The sequence below is a fragment of the Mustelus asterias genome, chromosome 11, assembly GCF_964213995.1.
Source record: "Mustelus asterias chromosome 11, sMusAst1.hap1.1, whole genome shotgun sequence".
NCBI lineage: Eukaryota > Metazoa > Chordata > Chondrichthyes > Carcharhiniformes > Triakidae > Mustelus > Mustelus asterias.
The window spans coordinates 71,386,414-71,403,121 of record NC_135811.1 but is presented as its reverse complement, the minus strand read 5'-3'; the positions used below and the strand labels follow the sequence as shown (position 1 = coordinate 71,403,121).

At 48.9% G+C, this 16,708-nt stretch overlaps 1 protein-coding gene across 1 annotated transcript in view; it reads right to left on the bottom strand.

The window, feature by feature from the left end:
- LOC144500582 (voltage-gated inwardly rectifying potassium channel KCNH6-like) overlaps nt 1-15,199 on the bottom strand; it is a 137,056-nt gene extending 121,857 nt beyond the window's left edge. The window contains exons 1-3 of the mRNA XM_078223725.1: nt 15,007-15,199; nt 12,206-12,634; nt 10,607-10,821 (exon numbers count right to left, since the gene is read on the bottom strand). Coding sequence (XP_078079851.1) covers nt 10,607-10,821; nt 12,206-12,634; nt 15,007-15,103 — 741 coding nt within the window. The 5' untranslated portion in view covers nt 15,104-15,199. The remainder of the gene's footprint in view (nt 1-10,606; nt 10,822-12,205; nt 12,635-15,006) is intronic.
- Nucleotides 15,200-16,708: the final 1,509 nt, after the last annotated feature.

Genomic DNA, 16,708 nt, shown 5'->3' with positions numbered 1-16,708 from the left:
TGGTTACTTTGGAGGCAGAAGCCATTTGTCCCCTCCCTGTTCCCACCGTTCACTGCCACAGTGAGTCATAGAATCAGAGAATCCATACAGTGCAGAAGGGGCCTATTGAGTCTGCACTGAAACTTACCCAGGCCCTATCTCTGTAACCCCATATACTTGCCCACACACACCGAGGCACAATACGTTGGCGAGACCATGCAGACGTTACGAAAACGGATGAATGGACACCCCTCGACAATCACCAGGCAGGAATGTTCCCTTTCAGTCGGGGAACATTTCAGCAGTCACAGGCATTCAGCCTCTTCAGGTAAGCGTTCTCCAAGGCGGCCTTCAAGACACATGACAACGCAGAATCGCCGAGCGGAAACCGATAGCCAAGTTCCGCACACATGAGGACGGCCTCAACCGGGATCTTGGGTTCATGTCACACTATCTGTAACCTCCACTATTTGGTCTGGGCTTGCAAAATCTCACTAACTGTCCTGGCTGGAGACAATTCACATCTCTTTAACCCATCATTATCCCTCTCTCCATTCGCATTGTCTGTACCTGTAAAGACTTGATTACCTGTTAAGACTCGCATTCCAACCATTATCTTGCAATTGAGACTGTGTCTATATATGCCCTGTTTGTGAACCCAACTCTCCACTCACCTGATGAAGGAGCGGCGCTCCGAAAGCTCGTGATACCAAATAAACCTGTTGGACTTTAACTTGGTGTTGTGAGACTTCTTACAGTGCCCAAACCCAGTCCAACGCCGGCAACTCCACATTATCAGAATATAGTGGAAGAAGAGTCTGAATATTTCTGAGGGGCCTACTCTTGCTCATGATTCGTATGTCTGTATGTTCAAAGGGCCAACCCAGATATGATGGCCGAATGGTCTAGTGCACTGAGATTCTCTGATTCGAAGATCTGTCTTATTCAGCTGTTTCTGCAAGAATCATAGAGTCATAGAGGTTTACAGCATGGAAACAGTCCCTTCGGCCCAACTTGTCCATGCCGCCCTTATTATTATTTTTTTAAAACCCCTAAGCTAATCCCAATTGCCCGCATTTGGCCCATATCCCTCTATACCCATTGTATCCATGTAACTATCTAAATGCTTTTTAAAAGATAAAATTGTACCCGTCTCTACTACTACCTCTGGCAGCTTGTTCCAGACGCTCACCACCCTCTGTGTGAAAAAATTGTCCCTCGATCATCATCGAATCACAGCTCTCTGCAATTGGGCATAAATCTCCCATGGATGCAGTCAGGGTAGCTGTGGGGCTGGAGCAATGAGAAGGAGCACTGGAATCCACGCTGCGTCACTGTAACCTCACCCAGAGAGACTCAACCAAGAGAAAGAAAAGGCCTTAACAGAGGGAAATGGAAAAGGAGCCTCCCCCCCCTCCCAAGACCCAGGAACCAAACACTGCCGCAGGCTCTGTATCTCGAAGTGGAGGACCTGTCGGCAGCAACAATCTCAACAGCGAACCAAACACTGCATCGGAAGGCTTTCCGAGACACTGAATGACTCGATCTCTCTGGAATGTTCCGTTGCCTGGGAGCAAGCCCCAGAGGGTCATGTGATCTGTTAGGCCAATTGGAGGGGAGTGCACATATCCTGGGGCTAAACCCGGGTTGGTCAGGAGTGGTGCAGTACGGCAGCCTCCAAATCACTCTCTGTAGCTAGCTGTGTTCCTCTCATAAATTGTTTATTGGTTTATCCACTTGGTGGGAACCTGTTTTTGAAGATGCTACACTTTGGGCTTTTGCTCTGAAGGGCTCTCCATATTGAGGTGTCCACACGGACTCCTGCCCTGTCAGCTGTGGCCACTCCACCCAATGGGGTTGCTGAGATATTCGAGTTGTTACTGACTCCCTTTGCAGAGTGGTGAGTATAGAAATGGCCAATTAGGAAGCAGCTTCCAGGCAGATTGCTCAGCCAGTCACCCTGCCAGTGAGTGTGGGTTCGGGATCCCTTGCCCTCTCTCCTGGCCGTGGGGGCCCCGGGTACATCTTTCCCAGTGTGTCACTCCCGTTTGATGGTCATGTTTTCTTCCTCTGGCAGACCGCAGTCTCCCTCCGCTTCCCCTGTCACCCTGGATAGTGCATGTCAGACACAAAATAATTGGATCGCTCAGGGAGGATGTTTCCCCTTGTCCCTTCTCTGGGCAACATCTGGGCTGCTGAGGAAAGTTTGGCCCGCGGGGTTATCGGGGGATGGGCAGGTCTGAGGAACCCTGCCCAAACCGCCTTGGGGCAGGCAGCTGTTTGGCTGAATTTCTTGATTATTTTCATGAGGTTGCAATGCTATAGGCTGATAAAAATACACCGCAGGAATAACGCCGCCTTTCTGTCATCACTCACAACATTTGCTACATTTCCAGACAAGAACTCTGGAGATATGGGCGTTGCTGCAAATGTGGCTTTTATTGGCGATTGCGAGCTGGCTCGGCTACAGAAGAGGGAAGCTAAGAAAAGACTGGCATTACGTAGATATGATGTGGAGATGCCGGCGTTGGACTGGAGTAAACACAGTAAAGAGTCGAACAACACCAGGTTAAAGTCCAACAGGTTTATTTGGTAGCAAATGCCACTGGCTTTCGGAGCCCTGCTCCTTCGTCAGGTGAGTGGGAGTTCAGAACTCCCACTCACCTGACGAAGGAGCAGCGCTCCGAAAGCTAGTGGCGTTTGCTACCAAATAAACCTGTTGGACTTTAACCTGGTGTTGTTAGACTCCTTATTACGTAGATAGGCAGAGCGGGTAAAGCCAGCAGCTCCCCGCAGAGCGTTAATGAACCAATAGCTTTTGCCACTTGCTCGCACTATGGCAACTTGTCAATGAATTCCACAGATTTCAAAGCCCAGGACTACGTGCTGAGGGACACACTACAGACTGGGGCAGCTGACACAGAGGCACAATGGGGGAAGGTCGCTGTCTAAGACCTTTCAACCACAGCGAACCAAGGGGAGCAAAACCCCCTCAGGCTGAATGACTCATTGAGTGCATACAGTGAGCGTTACATCTATCTCAGTTGTACTGAAGGTCGTTCTATATAGACAACCTTTAAATACCTTCACGCCATTTGTAAGGACCATCGTTAAATGTCTGTAAAGTTTCTTTGGCTGTATTGAAGTAACTCAGAGTGTGTAAAGTACCTGAATATTATCGTACTTTGTGTGACGGCTGTTTTGGAATGTTTGTAATGTTCTTGCAGATTCCTTATTAAAAAAAGTATATTTTTTGGAAAAAAAAGGTTCGCCCAGGACGAGGCTTAGCCCATTGCACCTCAGGCCTGCTGACGCCTGCGATGTCTCCAAATGCGGGATTTCTCTTTTATTCATTCGTGGGACATGGATGTCACTGGCTGGCCAGCATTTATTGCCCATCCCTAGTTGCCCCTTTGGAAGGCATTTGAGAATCAACCACATTGCTGTGGCTCTGGAGTCACATGTAGGCCAGACCTCGTAAGGATGGCAGATTTCCTTCCCTGAAGGACATTGGTGAACCAGATGGTTTTTTCCGACAATCGACAGTGGTTTCATGGAATCAGTAGATTCTTAATTCCAGATATTTTTTATTGAATTCAAATTTCACCATCTGCCGTGGCAGGATTTGAACCCGGGTCCCCAGAACATTAGCTGAGTTTCTGGATTAATAGTCTAGCAATAATACCACTCGGCCATCGCCTCCCCATACTCAACTGCAAAATGTGTTGCAGCGTTCACACTCTCCCCTGGTTTATAAATAAAAAATGGAATGTTAAAAAAATCTTGTCAATAACTTGCTCTGGGCCTTTTGGCTAAAATCAAGCCCAAGATGGGGCTTATCTTGGCAGCTTGGATCTTGTTTGTCTCTCTTGTGGGGACCTTGAATTGGATTCAATTGGGATTTGAATGTGGTTTTTGGAGCAAGGAAAGGAGTTGGATCGGGATCTGTCCAGTCCATCCTGAACACTGGCTTTGGAACTTCAAGGACGGAGTAAAAAGTTTTTTAAAACTTTGTCAATGAACTGGCAAATGGAGACTGTGTGAATGGACTACAGGGAACAAAACCTTCCGGAACATATGGGGACACGGGCTGAATGCTGCTCTCCCTATCCCCAGTGAATCTGAAAGTTATAGAACATAGAACATTACAGCGCAGTACAGGCCCTTCAGCCCTCGACGTTGCGCCGACCTGTGAAACCAATCTAAAGCCCCTCTAACCTACACTATTCCAATATCATCCATATGTTTATCCAATGACCATTTAAATGCCCTTAATGTTGACGAGTCCACTACTGTTGCAGGCAGGGCATTCCACGCCCTTACTACTCTCTGAGTAAAGAACCTACCTCTGACATCTGTCCTATATCTATCACCCCTCAATTTAAAGCTATGTCCCCTGGTGCTAGCCATCACCATCCGAGGAAAAAGGCTCTCACTGTCCACCCTATCTAATCCTCTGATCATCTTGTATGCCTCTATTAAGTCACCTCTTAACCTTCTTCTCTCTAACGAAAACAGCCTCAAGTCACTCAGTCTTTCCTCATAAGACCTTCCCACCATACCAGGCAACATCCTGGTAAATCTCCTCTGCACCCTTTCCAATGCTTCCACATCCTTCCTATAATGCGGCGACCAGAACTGTACGCAATACTCCAAGTGCGGCCGCACCAGAGTTTTGTACAGCTGCAACATGACATCATGGCTCCGAAACTCAATCCCTCTACCAATAAAAGCTAACACACTGTACGCCTTCTTAACAACCCTATCAACCTGGGTGCCAACTTTCAGGGATCTATGCACATGGACACCGAGATCTCTCTGCTCATCCACACTACCAAGTATCTTACCATTAGCCCAGTACTCTGTATTCTTGTTACTCCTTCCAAAGTGAATCACCTCACGCTTTTCCGCATTAAACTCCATTTGCCACCTCTCAGCCCAGCTCTGAAGCTTATCTATGTCCCTCTGTAACCGGCAACATCCTTCCGCACCGTCCACAACTCCACCGACTTTAGTGTCATCCGCAAATTTACTAACCCAGCCTCCTACGCCCTCATCCAGGTCATTTATAAAAATGACAAACAGCAGTGGCCCCAAAACAGATCCTTGCGGTACACCACTAGTAACCGAACTCCAGGATGAACATTTCCCATCAACCACCACCCTCTGTCTTCTTACAGCTACAGTAAGAAGTTTAACAACACCAGGTTAAAGTCCAACAGGTTTATTTGGTAGCAAAAGCCACAAGCTTTCGGAGCCTTAAGCTCCTTCTTCAGCTGAGTGGGAATTCTGTTCACAAACAGGGCATATAAAGACACAAACTCAATTTACAGAATAATGGTTGGAATGTGAATACTTACAGCTAATCAAGTCTTTAAGATACAAACAATGTGAGTGGAGACAGCATTAAGACAGGTTAAAGAGATGTGTATTGTCTCCAGACAGGACAGCCAGTGAGACTCTGCAGGTCCAGGCAAGCTGTGGGGATTACAGATAGTGTGACATGAACCCAATATTCCAGTTTAGGCCATCCTCATGTGTGCGGAACTTGGCTATCAGTTTCTGCTCAGCGACTCTGCTCCATCGTGTGTCGTGAAGGCCGCCTTGGAGAACGCTTACCCGAATATCAGAGGCCGAATGCCCGTGACCGCTGAAGTGCTCCCCAACAGGAAGAGAACAGTCTTGCCTGGTGATTGTCGAGCGGTGTTCATTCATCCGTTGTCGCAGTGTCTGCATGGTTTTCCCAATGTACCATGCCTCGGGACATCCTTTCCTGCAGCGTATCAGGTAGACAACGTTGGCCGAGTTGCAAGAGTATGTACCGTGTACCTGGTGGATGGTATTCTCACGTGCGATGCTGGCATCTGTGTCGATGATCCGGCACGTCTTGCAGAGGTTGCTGTGGCAGAGTTGTGTGGTGTCGTGGTCACTGTTCTCCTGAAGGCTGGGTAGTTTGCTGCGGACAATGGTCTGTTTGAGGTTGTGCGGTTGTTTGAAGGCAAGAAGTGGGGGTGTGGGGATGGCCTTGGCAAGATGTTCATCTTCATCAATGACATGTTGAAGGCTCCGGAGGAGATGCCGTTGCTTCTCCGCTCCGGGGAAGTACTGGACGACGAAGGGTACTCTGTCCACTGTGTCCCGTGTTTGTCTTCTGAGGAGTTCGGTGCGGTTTTTCACTGTGGCGCGTCGGAACTGTCGATCGATGAGTCGAGCGCCATATCCTGTTCTTATGAGGGCATCTTTCAGCGTCTGGAGGTGTCTGTTGCGATCCTCCTCATCCGAGCAGATCCTGTGTATACGGAGGGCTTGTCCGTAGGGGATGGCTTCTTTAACGTGTTTAGGGTGGAAGCTGGAGAAGTGGAGCATTCTTACAGCTAGCCAATTTCTGATCCAAACCGCAAAATCACCCTCAATCCCATGCCTCCGTATTTTCTGCAATAGCCTACCGTGGGGAACCTTATCAAACGCTTTACTGAAATCCATATACACCACATCAACTGCTTTACCCTCATCCACCTCTTTGGTCACCTTCTCAAAGAACTCAACAAGGTTTGTAAGGCACGACCTACCTTTCACAAAACCGTATTGACTAACCTTAATTAAGTTGTTCCTTTCCAGATGATTATAAATCCTATCTCTTATAATCCTTTCCAAAACTTTGCCCACAACAGAAGTAAGGCTCACTGGTCTATAATTACCAGGGTTGTCTCTACTCCCCTTCTTGAACAAGGGGACAACATTTGCTATCCTCCAGTCTTCTGGCACTATTCCTGTAGACAATGACGACATAAAGATCAAAGCCAAAGGCTCTGCAATCTCCTCCCCAGCTTCCCAGAGAATCCTAGGATAAATCCCATCCGGCCCAGGGGACTTATCTATTTTCACACTTTCCAGAATTGCTAACACCTGCTCCTTATGAACCTCAATCCAGTCTCGTCTAATAGCCTGTATCTCAGTATTCTCCTCGACAACATTGTCTTTTTCCTGTGCGAATACTGAGATATGTTAGAATGCAAAGATTTACTGTTTGAGAACCCCATATACCCCTCTCCTCCCTGTATATTCCCATATACCCCTCTCCTCCCTCTATACTCCCATATACCCCTCTCCTCCCTGTAAATTCCCATATACCCCTCTCCTCCCTGTAAATTCCCATATACCCCTCTCCTCCCTGTATATTCCCATATACCCCTCTCGTCCTTGTATATTCCCATATACCCCTCTCCTCCCTGTATATTCCCATATACCCCTCTCCTCTCTGTATATTCCCATATACCCTTCTCCTCCCTGTATATTCCCATATACCCCTCTCCTCCCTGTATATTCCCATGTACCCCTCTTCTCCCTGCATATTCCCATATACCCCTCTCCTCCCTGTATAGTTCCATATACCCCTCTCCTCCCTGTATAGTTCCATATACCCCTCTCCTCCCTGTATATTCCCATATACCCCTCTCCTCCCTGTATATTCCCATGTACCCCTCTTCTCCCTGTATATTCCCATATACCCCTCTCCTCCCTGTATAGTTCCATATACCCCTCTCCTCCCTGTATAGTTCCATATACCTCTCTCCTCCCTGTTCAGTCCCATATACCATACCGCTCCCTGTGCTGACTTGCTAGGTACAGAAGAAAGTTCCCGTTACACCAGGGTGACTAACTGTCCAGTATTGTACACAATTATTCAATAAACAAACAATAAATGGTCCCATAACCAGTTTTTTCTTCTTCCTGGGTTCTATTTATTGTAAGAAGTTTAACAACACCAGGTTAAAGTCCAACAGGTTTATTTGGTAGCAAAAGCCACACAAGCTTTCGGAGCTCCAAGCCCCTTCTTCAGGTTCTATTTATCCCATATTTCTACGGGATATTCCGTGCAGTGAGCTGGGAGTCTCCTCTCCTTGCTGTTCCCTACCACGGCCACAAGATGGAGAAGCAGCCACGGGATTTCCCAACTGGGAGATTGGCCGTTTGCACAAAACTCAATTCTTTTGTTCTGTGGATTATTATTCAGTATGCATCACCCACCTCTCCCCCTCACCCGCCACCCTCACTGCTCCCCCCATCCCCTGCTTCCACCCCACCCTCCCTTCTCACCATCCCAGCCGCCTGCTCCCCCTGGCACTGCCCCTCGATTGCACGAAGAACCCGCCCCTAGTTTGAAGTGTCCCTGGTTTTATTTTCTCAAGGATGTTCACACTGTTTGAAACTGTCCCACCAAACACTCTCCCAATCGGCCTGGCTTAGACATCCGCTGGCTAATTGGCTCTGTATCAGGGCTGTGATGCTTTTAGTTTCGTTTGACAGACACAGTGTCATCTGGGTGTGAAAAACAGCAGTGGAGGAAGGGAGGTTGGGGGGCGGGGGGGAACATAGTGAGTGTGGGGGGATGGGGAAATGTTGGGAGGGGCAGTGTGGGAGCCCTGTGAGCTTTTGAAAATCCAGTGCAGTCAGGAGACTGGAGTTAGGTGTAAAGAAACATAGAAAAACTACAGCACAAAAGAGGCCCTTCGGCCCCACAAGTTGTGCCGAACATATCCCTACCTTTTAGGTCTACCTATAACCCTCCATCCTATTAAGTCCCATGTACTCATTCAGGAGTCTCTTAAAAGACCCGATTGAGTTTGCCTCCACCACCACTGACGGCAGCCGATTCCACTCGCCCACCACCCTCTGTGTGAAAAACTTCCCCCTAACATTTCCCCTGTACCAACACTCCAGCACCTTAAACCTGTGTCCTCTCATAGCAGCCATTTCCACACTGGGAAAAAGCCTCTGAGAGTCCACCCGATCTATGCCTCTCAACATCTTATACACCTCTATTAGGTCTCCTCTCATCCTACGTCTCTCCAAGGAGAAAAGACCAAGCTCCCTCAGCCTATCCTCATAAGGCATGCCACTCAATCCAGGCAACATCCTTGTAAATCTCCTCTGCACCCTTTCAATCTTTTCCACATCCTTCCTGCAATGAGGCGACCAGAAAAGTAAAGTAGCAACAATATTAGCTTAGCGAAGCGAGGGAACTGCAAAAGAGTTGGATTATGCCAGTAATTAGAGGCAGTAGTGTAGCTTTGTGGATTATGTAAAATGCAATCTCAGGAGAAGAGATGGAGCCCCTGGGAGGTGAGGTGTTGTTGAGACCAGCAGTCACTGAAGCAGTCCCAAGTCAAAGTGATGACTAAGGGAATTCAAAGTAAAGAGCTGAAATCCCTCAAGAGGGAGAAAGAATTTTAATGAGATTTTGTGGCTCACCATGGTCACTGATGTCTAGGTGGGTTGCTGAGAAATTGTGGGATCTGAGTTGGTCACATCTGCATTTAATGTGCCATGTGGTGTTTGCCTGTTAGTTCATGTTTACCTCATGTTAATTCTGAAAGTTAGAGTATAAGGTAGACATTGTAAATTGTTTTATAGTTTTGACTTTGTAGAGTAAAGTTTGTTTTGCTTGTTTAAAACTGTGGCTTCATTCTCCAAGTGGGTAGCCGTGATCTCAAACATTGTCTACTTCACACAACATGTTCCTGGTCCCACGCCAGGTTGTAATGAAGGGCTCACAGGGCTCGAATGTGCCTGTGAACCCTGCTCTTAGAATTCCTGATGTGGAGATGCCGGCGTTGGACTGGGGTAAACACAGTAAGAGTTTTAACAACACCAGGTTAAAGTCCAACAGGTTTATTTGGTAGCAAATGCCATTAACTTTCAGAGCGCTGCTCCTTCATCAGATGGAGTGGATATCTGCTCATAAACAAGGCACAGTAAGAAGTCTAACAACACCAGGTTAAAGTCCAACAGGTTTATTTGGTAGCTTGTTGGACTTTAACCTGGTGTTGTTAGACTTCTTACTGTGTTTACCCCAGTCCAACGCTGGCATCTCCACATCATAAACAAGGCACACAGAGACACAAACTGAAGTTACAGAATACTGATTAGAATGCGAATCTTTACAGCTAATCAAGTCCTCTAATCAGTATTCTGTAACTTGAGTTTGTGTCTCTGTGTGCCTTGTTTATGAGCAGATATCCACTCCATCTGATGAAGGAGCAGCGCTCCGAAAGCTAATGGCATTTGCTACCAAATAAACCTGTTGGAATTTAACCTGGTGTTGTTAAAACTCTAACTTAGAATTCCTGCTCAGACTCAATCATGTGGATTGCAGTTATTCAGGAAGAGGGGCTCTCCACCTTCTCGATTAGGAATGGGGAACAGTGCCGGCCGAGCCAGCGATAGTCACTTTCCATGAAATGTTCGGAGACTTTCTGGCGTCCCCACCCCGTGTTTCTCGCGGTGGGAGGCAATGCACCGCTGGCAGGTGGTGGGTTCCTCTGGTCCTGCCGCTGTCAATGGAATTTCCCATTGAATCCATGCCACGCGGCCAGGAAACCTGCGACGGAGGTGAGCTGTCGGCGGGACAGGAAAATTCTGCCGGCGAGTACGGCTGGCAAGTTCTGGCCAAAATATTTGAATAAACTTACCGTATCCCGGGGCTCCAGAGCCAGGGGGGCAGTGAGGAGGCAGGGAACAGGAAACCAGGGTACAACAAGGTCACAGCATGAAGGCAGTGAATGGGCAGACAGTGGGCAGCAAGCAGGCACGGGTGGCGGGGATGCAGTCAAGTGTGGCTCGGTACCTGGGTAACTTTCTCGGTGACGTTCTGAGTTCTCTCTTTCACTTTGCTGGGTGCGATGATCTCAATCTCGGTCGGGGAAGGTGTAAGGATAGCGTCAGGGTTAAAATCCACAAAGTTGAGGGTGATTTGAGGGATCTTGCTGATGGTTCGATACTTCATCAAATCCGAGTCTGACGTGGAGTTTAACAGATACGGCTTCAAATTCTTCGAACCGCCTGAAAAAACAGAGATTGTTAAAACCGGACAGCACCCAGAGAGAGAGAGAGAGCACTCAGAGAGAGAGAGAGAGCAGCACCCAGAGAGAGAGAGAGCACCCAGAGAGAGAGAGAGCACCCAGAGAGAGAGAGAGAGAGAGAGCACCCAGAGAGAGAGAGCACCCAGAGAGAGAGAGAGCACCCAGAGAGAGAGAGAGACAGAGAGCACCCAGAGAGAGAGAGAGAGAGACAGCACCCAGAGAGAGAGAGAGCACTCAGAGAGAGAGAGAGCACCCAGAGAGAGAGAGAGAGAGAGAGCAGCACCCAGAGAGAGAGAGAGAGAGACAGCACCCAGAGAGAGAGAGAGCACCCAGAGAGAGAGAGAGAGAGAGAGCACCCAGAGAGAGAGAGCAGCACCCAGAGAGAGAGAGAGAGCAGCCAGAGAGAGAGAGAGAGAGAGAGCAGCACCCAGAGAGAGAGCACCCAGAGAGAGAGAGAGAGAGAGAGCAGCACCCAGAGAGAGAGAGAGAGAGAGAGAGAGAGAGAGAGCACCCAGAGAGAAAGAGAGCACCCAGAGAGAGAGAGAGAGAGAGCACCCAGAGAGAGAGAGAGCACCCAGAGAGAGAGAGAGAGCACCCAGAAAGAGAGAGAGAGAGCACCCAGAGAGAGAGAGAGAGAGAGAGAGTAGCACCCATAACCCGACTGTTACTTTGTAACTGACTTTACATCCATCAATATTGATCCAGGTGCAGCATGGGGTTAGATACAGAGTAAAGCTCCCTCTACACTGTCCCCATCAAACACTCCCAGGACAGGTACAGCAGGGGGTTAGATACAGAGTAAAGCTCCCTCGACACTGTCCCCATCAAACACTCCCAGGACAGGTACAGCACGGGGTTAGATACAGAGTAAAGCTCCCTCTACACTGTCCCCATCAAACACACCCAGGACAGGTACAGCACGGGGTTAGATACAGAGTAAAGCTCCCTCTACACTGTCCCCATCCAACACTTCCAGGACAGGTACAGGGTTAGATACAGAGTAAAATTCCAAAATTTCCAAATCTCCAAAACCCCTTGACCCTCGATCCCATTGAATTCCTCCCCCTGTTACATCTGTGTGATTATTTCCCTCTGGGTGTATTTAGCAGTCTGAGTCCATTTTACCGCTTTGTCCTTAGCCCAAGAGGAAACTGGTTGAGGTTGTCAGCAACCTCATTCCCTATTGGATCCATGTGGACAGGGGCTGAAGGAGCCTTTAGTCCCATCATTGTGCATTTAAACACCATCCCAGTGAGATATTTGTAGATGAACTGATCTTCATCACCATTTCATTTGAAATACGCTTGATCTTTCAAACTCTATAAATCGGAGTTTCTCAGAGAGTTTAGTAATTCCAATCGCACCTGAACTTATTCTTTTCTCCCTGAACTTCGTCTCAAATTTACTCCTCATCAGCTCAATGTTGTCGACTGAAGACGCTCGTCTGATGCTGTGGAAACTGTCCTGGGACTGGACGTGTGTCAGCTTTGTGTTGGTATAGCGGAGATCAGGGTCCAGCCGGCCCTCTTCCTGGCTGGGTGACGGATGGCCCATGGGGTCAGGAACAGTCTGTACGTCGGATTTATTGCTCAGTTCAATCAGAGCTTCTCTCTCGCCGGCCTCCGGCTGGATGCAGTTCTCACTCAAAGGGCCTCGGAAATCCTTCATCGCCAACGAGTCCCCATCTGATTGGTCATCAATCGCTGCATCGGAACCGTCCTTGGCCAGAGATTGTTGGCTTAAGGTCATCGTGCGAAGAGATGGAAGTTTCAGCTTAAAACTCCTCCCTCGACCTAGAAAAAGAAACAATCAAACACCTTATTAGACGTGTTATTGGTCTTGTGATCTGAGGGCACTAAGTGTGAGTGGCATCAAACATCAGTGAATTGTGCATTAATGTGATCGAGGGTCAGTGTGAGTGAGGGTCACTGGGATTGCGGGTCAGCAGGATCGAGGGTCAGTGAGATCGAGGGGCCATGGGATCGAGTCTCATGTATTTCCTTCGATATATGGACAGTAACTATGGTGGCACAGTGGTTAGCACTGCTGCCTCACAGCGACAATGACCCGGGTTCAATCCCAGCCTCGTGTGACTATGTGGAGTGTGTACGTTCTCCCCACGTCTGCATGGGTTTCCTCCAGGTGCTCCGATTTCCTCTCACACTCCAAAGATGTGCAGGTTAGGGGGTAGGAATGGGTAAGAGTTAGGGCAGACTCGGTGGGCCGAATGGCTGCCTTCTGCTCTGTAGTGATTCTATGATTCTATTCTATGAAACAGGCCATTCAGCCCAGCCAGTCCATACTGGAGTTGATGTTGCACAAGAGCCACTTCTCATCTACACTTATCATCGTAACCTTCTGTTCCCACATCCCCTTGTCCAGTTCCTCTTTAAATGAATCTATTCTATTCACTTCAGGCACACTCTGTGGGAGTAAGTTCCACATTCTCACCACTAGAATAGAATAGAAACCCTACAGTGCAGAAGGAGGCCATTCGGCCCATCGAGTCTGCACCGACCACAATCCCACCCAGGCCCTACCCCCACATATTTACCCGCTAATCCCTCTTACCTACGCATCTCAGGACTCTAAGGGGCAATTTTTAACCTGGCCAATCAACCTAACCTGCACATCTTTGGATGAAGAAATTTCTTCTGGAATCCCCATTGGATTTCTTGGTGACTCATATATTGATGGTCTCCAGTTATGTTCCTCCCCACAAGAGGAAACATTTTCTCTGCATCCATCAGATCAAAACCATTCATAATTTTAAAGACCCGTGATTGGCCTGTTTCAATCTTCTTTATTCAAGGGGAAGGTGACCCAGCCAATGCCACACTTCCCTGGTACCATGCTGCTAAATCCTCTCTGCACCCTCTCCAGACTAGAACTGCACACAATGCTCCAAGTGTACATTAACCTCGGTTCCACGCAGATTTAAAATAACATGCACACATTTCAATTCCATCCTCTGGACATAAAGCCTGGTGCTTGCTTTGTTTGATGGGGACAGTGTAGAGGGAGCTTTACTCTGTATCTAATCCCGAACTGTACCTGTCCTGGGAGTGTTTGATGGGGACAGTGTAGGGGGAGCTTTACTCTGTATCTAACCCAGTGCTGTACCTGTCCTGGGAGTGTTTGATGGGGCACAGTGTAGAGGGAACTTTGTGTCTAACCCCCTGTTGTACCCATCCTGGGAGACCTTATCCCCGTAACCCCACATATCTACCCTGCTAGTCCCCCTGACAGAAGGGGCCAGTCAACCTAACCCCCCCATTCATCTTTGGAGTGTGGGAGAAAACCGGAGCACACCCAGAGGAAACTCACGCCGACACGGGGAGAACGTGCAAACTCCACACAGACAGTCATCCAGGGCCAGAATTGAACCCAGGCCCCTGGTGCTATGAGGCAGCAGTGCTAACCACTGTGCCACCCTAACCCTGTGTTGTACCTCTTCTGGAAGTGTTTGATGGGACAGTGTAGAGGGAGCTTTACTCTGTAGCTAATCCCATGCTGTACCGCTTTACTCTGAATCTAACCCTGTGCTGTATCTGTCCTGGGAGTGTTTGATGGGGGACAGTGTAGAGGGAGCTTTACTCTTTATCTAACCTTGTGCTGTACCTGTCCTGGGAGTGTTTGATGGGGACAGTGTAGAGGGAGCTTTACTCTGTATCTAACCCCGTGCTGTACCTGTTGTGGGAGTGTTTGATGGGGACAGGGTAGGGGGAGCTTTACTCCGTATCTAACCCCGTGCTGTACCTGTCCAGGGAGTGTTTAACAAACGCTGTGGACACCATACAGAGCAGTAACCTTTCCCACTCCGTTGTGAGTGATGGGATTTTGTCCAGCCGGTCTCTGACTCATTGTGGTTCTGATACACCAACCCTGTGAGGTTGTGGAATTGACACATTCCTGGGCTAGGAGATACTGCTGATGTCACACTCCTTATGGGCATCTTACTCACTGAGGTATAGGGTAGGGTATTTGACCTTACAATAATTAATAAAGAAAATGAAAAATCACCTCATTGTTACTGCCCCGGGGGTGTTTCTCTCAGTTGTCCCCTCGGGTAGACCCTTACACCCTTTACGTCTTCAGGCAACTCGTGTAGGGTTAGCCATTGGCCAAAATGATGCGACTGACCGTATTGACGTGTGATACTTACTGGAACTGAACCAATCCTGGGGCAGCCTGTGATTAGCATCCCCTCTCTCTGACTTGTGCGCAGTGTCCTTCAGCTCCTCAAAGTTCATGATGAACATGGCGACAGCTCCCTCTTCATTCTTCACCGGGACAACATCCACTAGGCAAGGCAAGGAGGAGCCTGAAAAACACAGCAGTACAAACTCAGAGTCTGCGATGCACTGCGACCCCCAACCTTAGCTCCCATCTCCCCCGCCCAGCCCACACCCCCCTCCCCACATTCTAACTACAGACTCGACACTCTACTCTCACCCCATACCCCTGCACTGCCCCCCTCTGCTGTCTGCATTCAGCTCTCATACCTCCAGTGATGCCACACACAGTCGATCTGCCAGGGGTGCAGTCTGAACTGGAGAGGGGTGGGACGTATCTGGTAATGGCAGGGGTTCCATTGCGCTTGAGCTAAGGCTTTGAGACCCGTGTCCTGATCGAACTCACCATGGGGGATCCTTATTTGTCCTGACTCTGTGTTCGGGCTGTAGTTACACAGATACAGATTGGGTAGTGCAGTGTGTGGCAGCTTTGCTGCTTCTTACTAGACTGAGCCTGAACTCGATTCATTCAAACACAGCACTGGGGAAGGTCATTCCATTCATTGTAGTGTATCTTCAATTAGTCCCCTTCTCCCCGCCATTTCCCTAGTCTCGTGCCCCCAATACAGGCTTCAGTTACCTTCCACTGTCCACTGCCTGACTCCCCTGAATTCTTGATGCAAAACCTCATCCCTCTTTCTATCTATGTCATTGGTACCAACATGACCTCTGCCTCATCATACTCCCCCTTCAGGATACCCTGCAGCCGTTCAGTGACATCCCAGACCTTGGCGCCAGGGAGGCAACACATTGTCCTAGAGTCACGTTGATGGTCACAGTAGCGCCTATCTGTACCCCTGACTACAGAATCCCCCATTACTATTTCCCTGCCTCTCTTCTTCCCCCGCTCCTGTACAGACAGGCTGCTGTAGTGCCAGACGCTTGAATCTTAGAAATCTTAGAAACCCTACAGCACAGAAAGAGGCCATTCGGCCCATCGAGTCTGCACCGACCACAATCCCACCCAGGCCCTATCCCCATATCCTTACATACTTACCCACTAATCCCTCTAACCTACGCATCCCAGGACACTAAGGGAAATTTTAGCATGGCCAATCAACCTCACCCGCACATCTTTGGACTGTGAGAGGAAACCGGAGCACCCGGAGGAAACCCACGCAGACACGGGGGGAACGTGCAAACTCCACACAGACAGTGACCCAAGCCGGGAATCGAACCCAGGTCCCTGGAGCTGTGAAGCAGCAGTGCTAACCACTGTGCTACCGTGCCGCCCCACTCTGTCGGCACGCTCTGGGGGAACCATCAGCCTCTGAGATGGAATACTGATTTGTTTAAGGAGGGGATTCCGGAGCTTAGGGCCCAGGCTGCTGAAGGCGTGGCTGGAAATGGCGGAGTGATTAAAATTGGGAATGCACAAGAGACCAGGATTGGAGGAGTGCAGATATCGCAGAGGATTGTTAGACTGGAGGAGGTCACAGAGATAGGGAGAGGGATGGAGGGGGGAAGCAAGGTGATGGAGGGAGTTGAATGGAGGTGTTACCAGATGAGGGACCAGTGTAGATCAGCAAGCACAGGGATGAAAGGGACTTGCAGAGAGTAAGGAAACAGAAT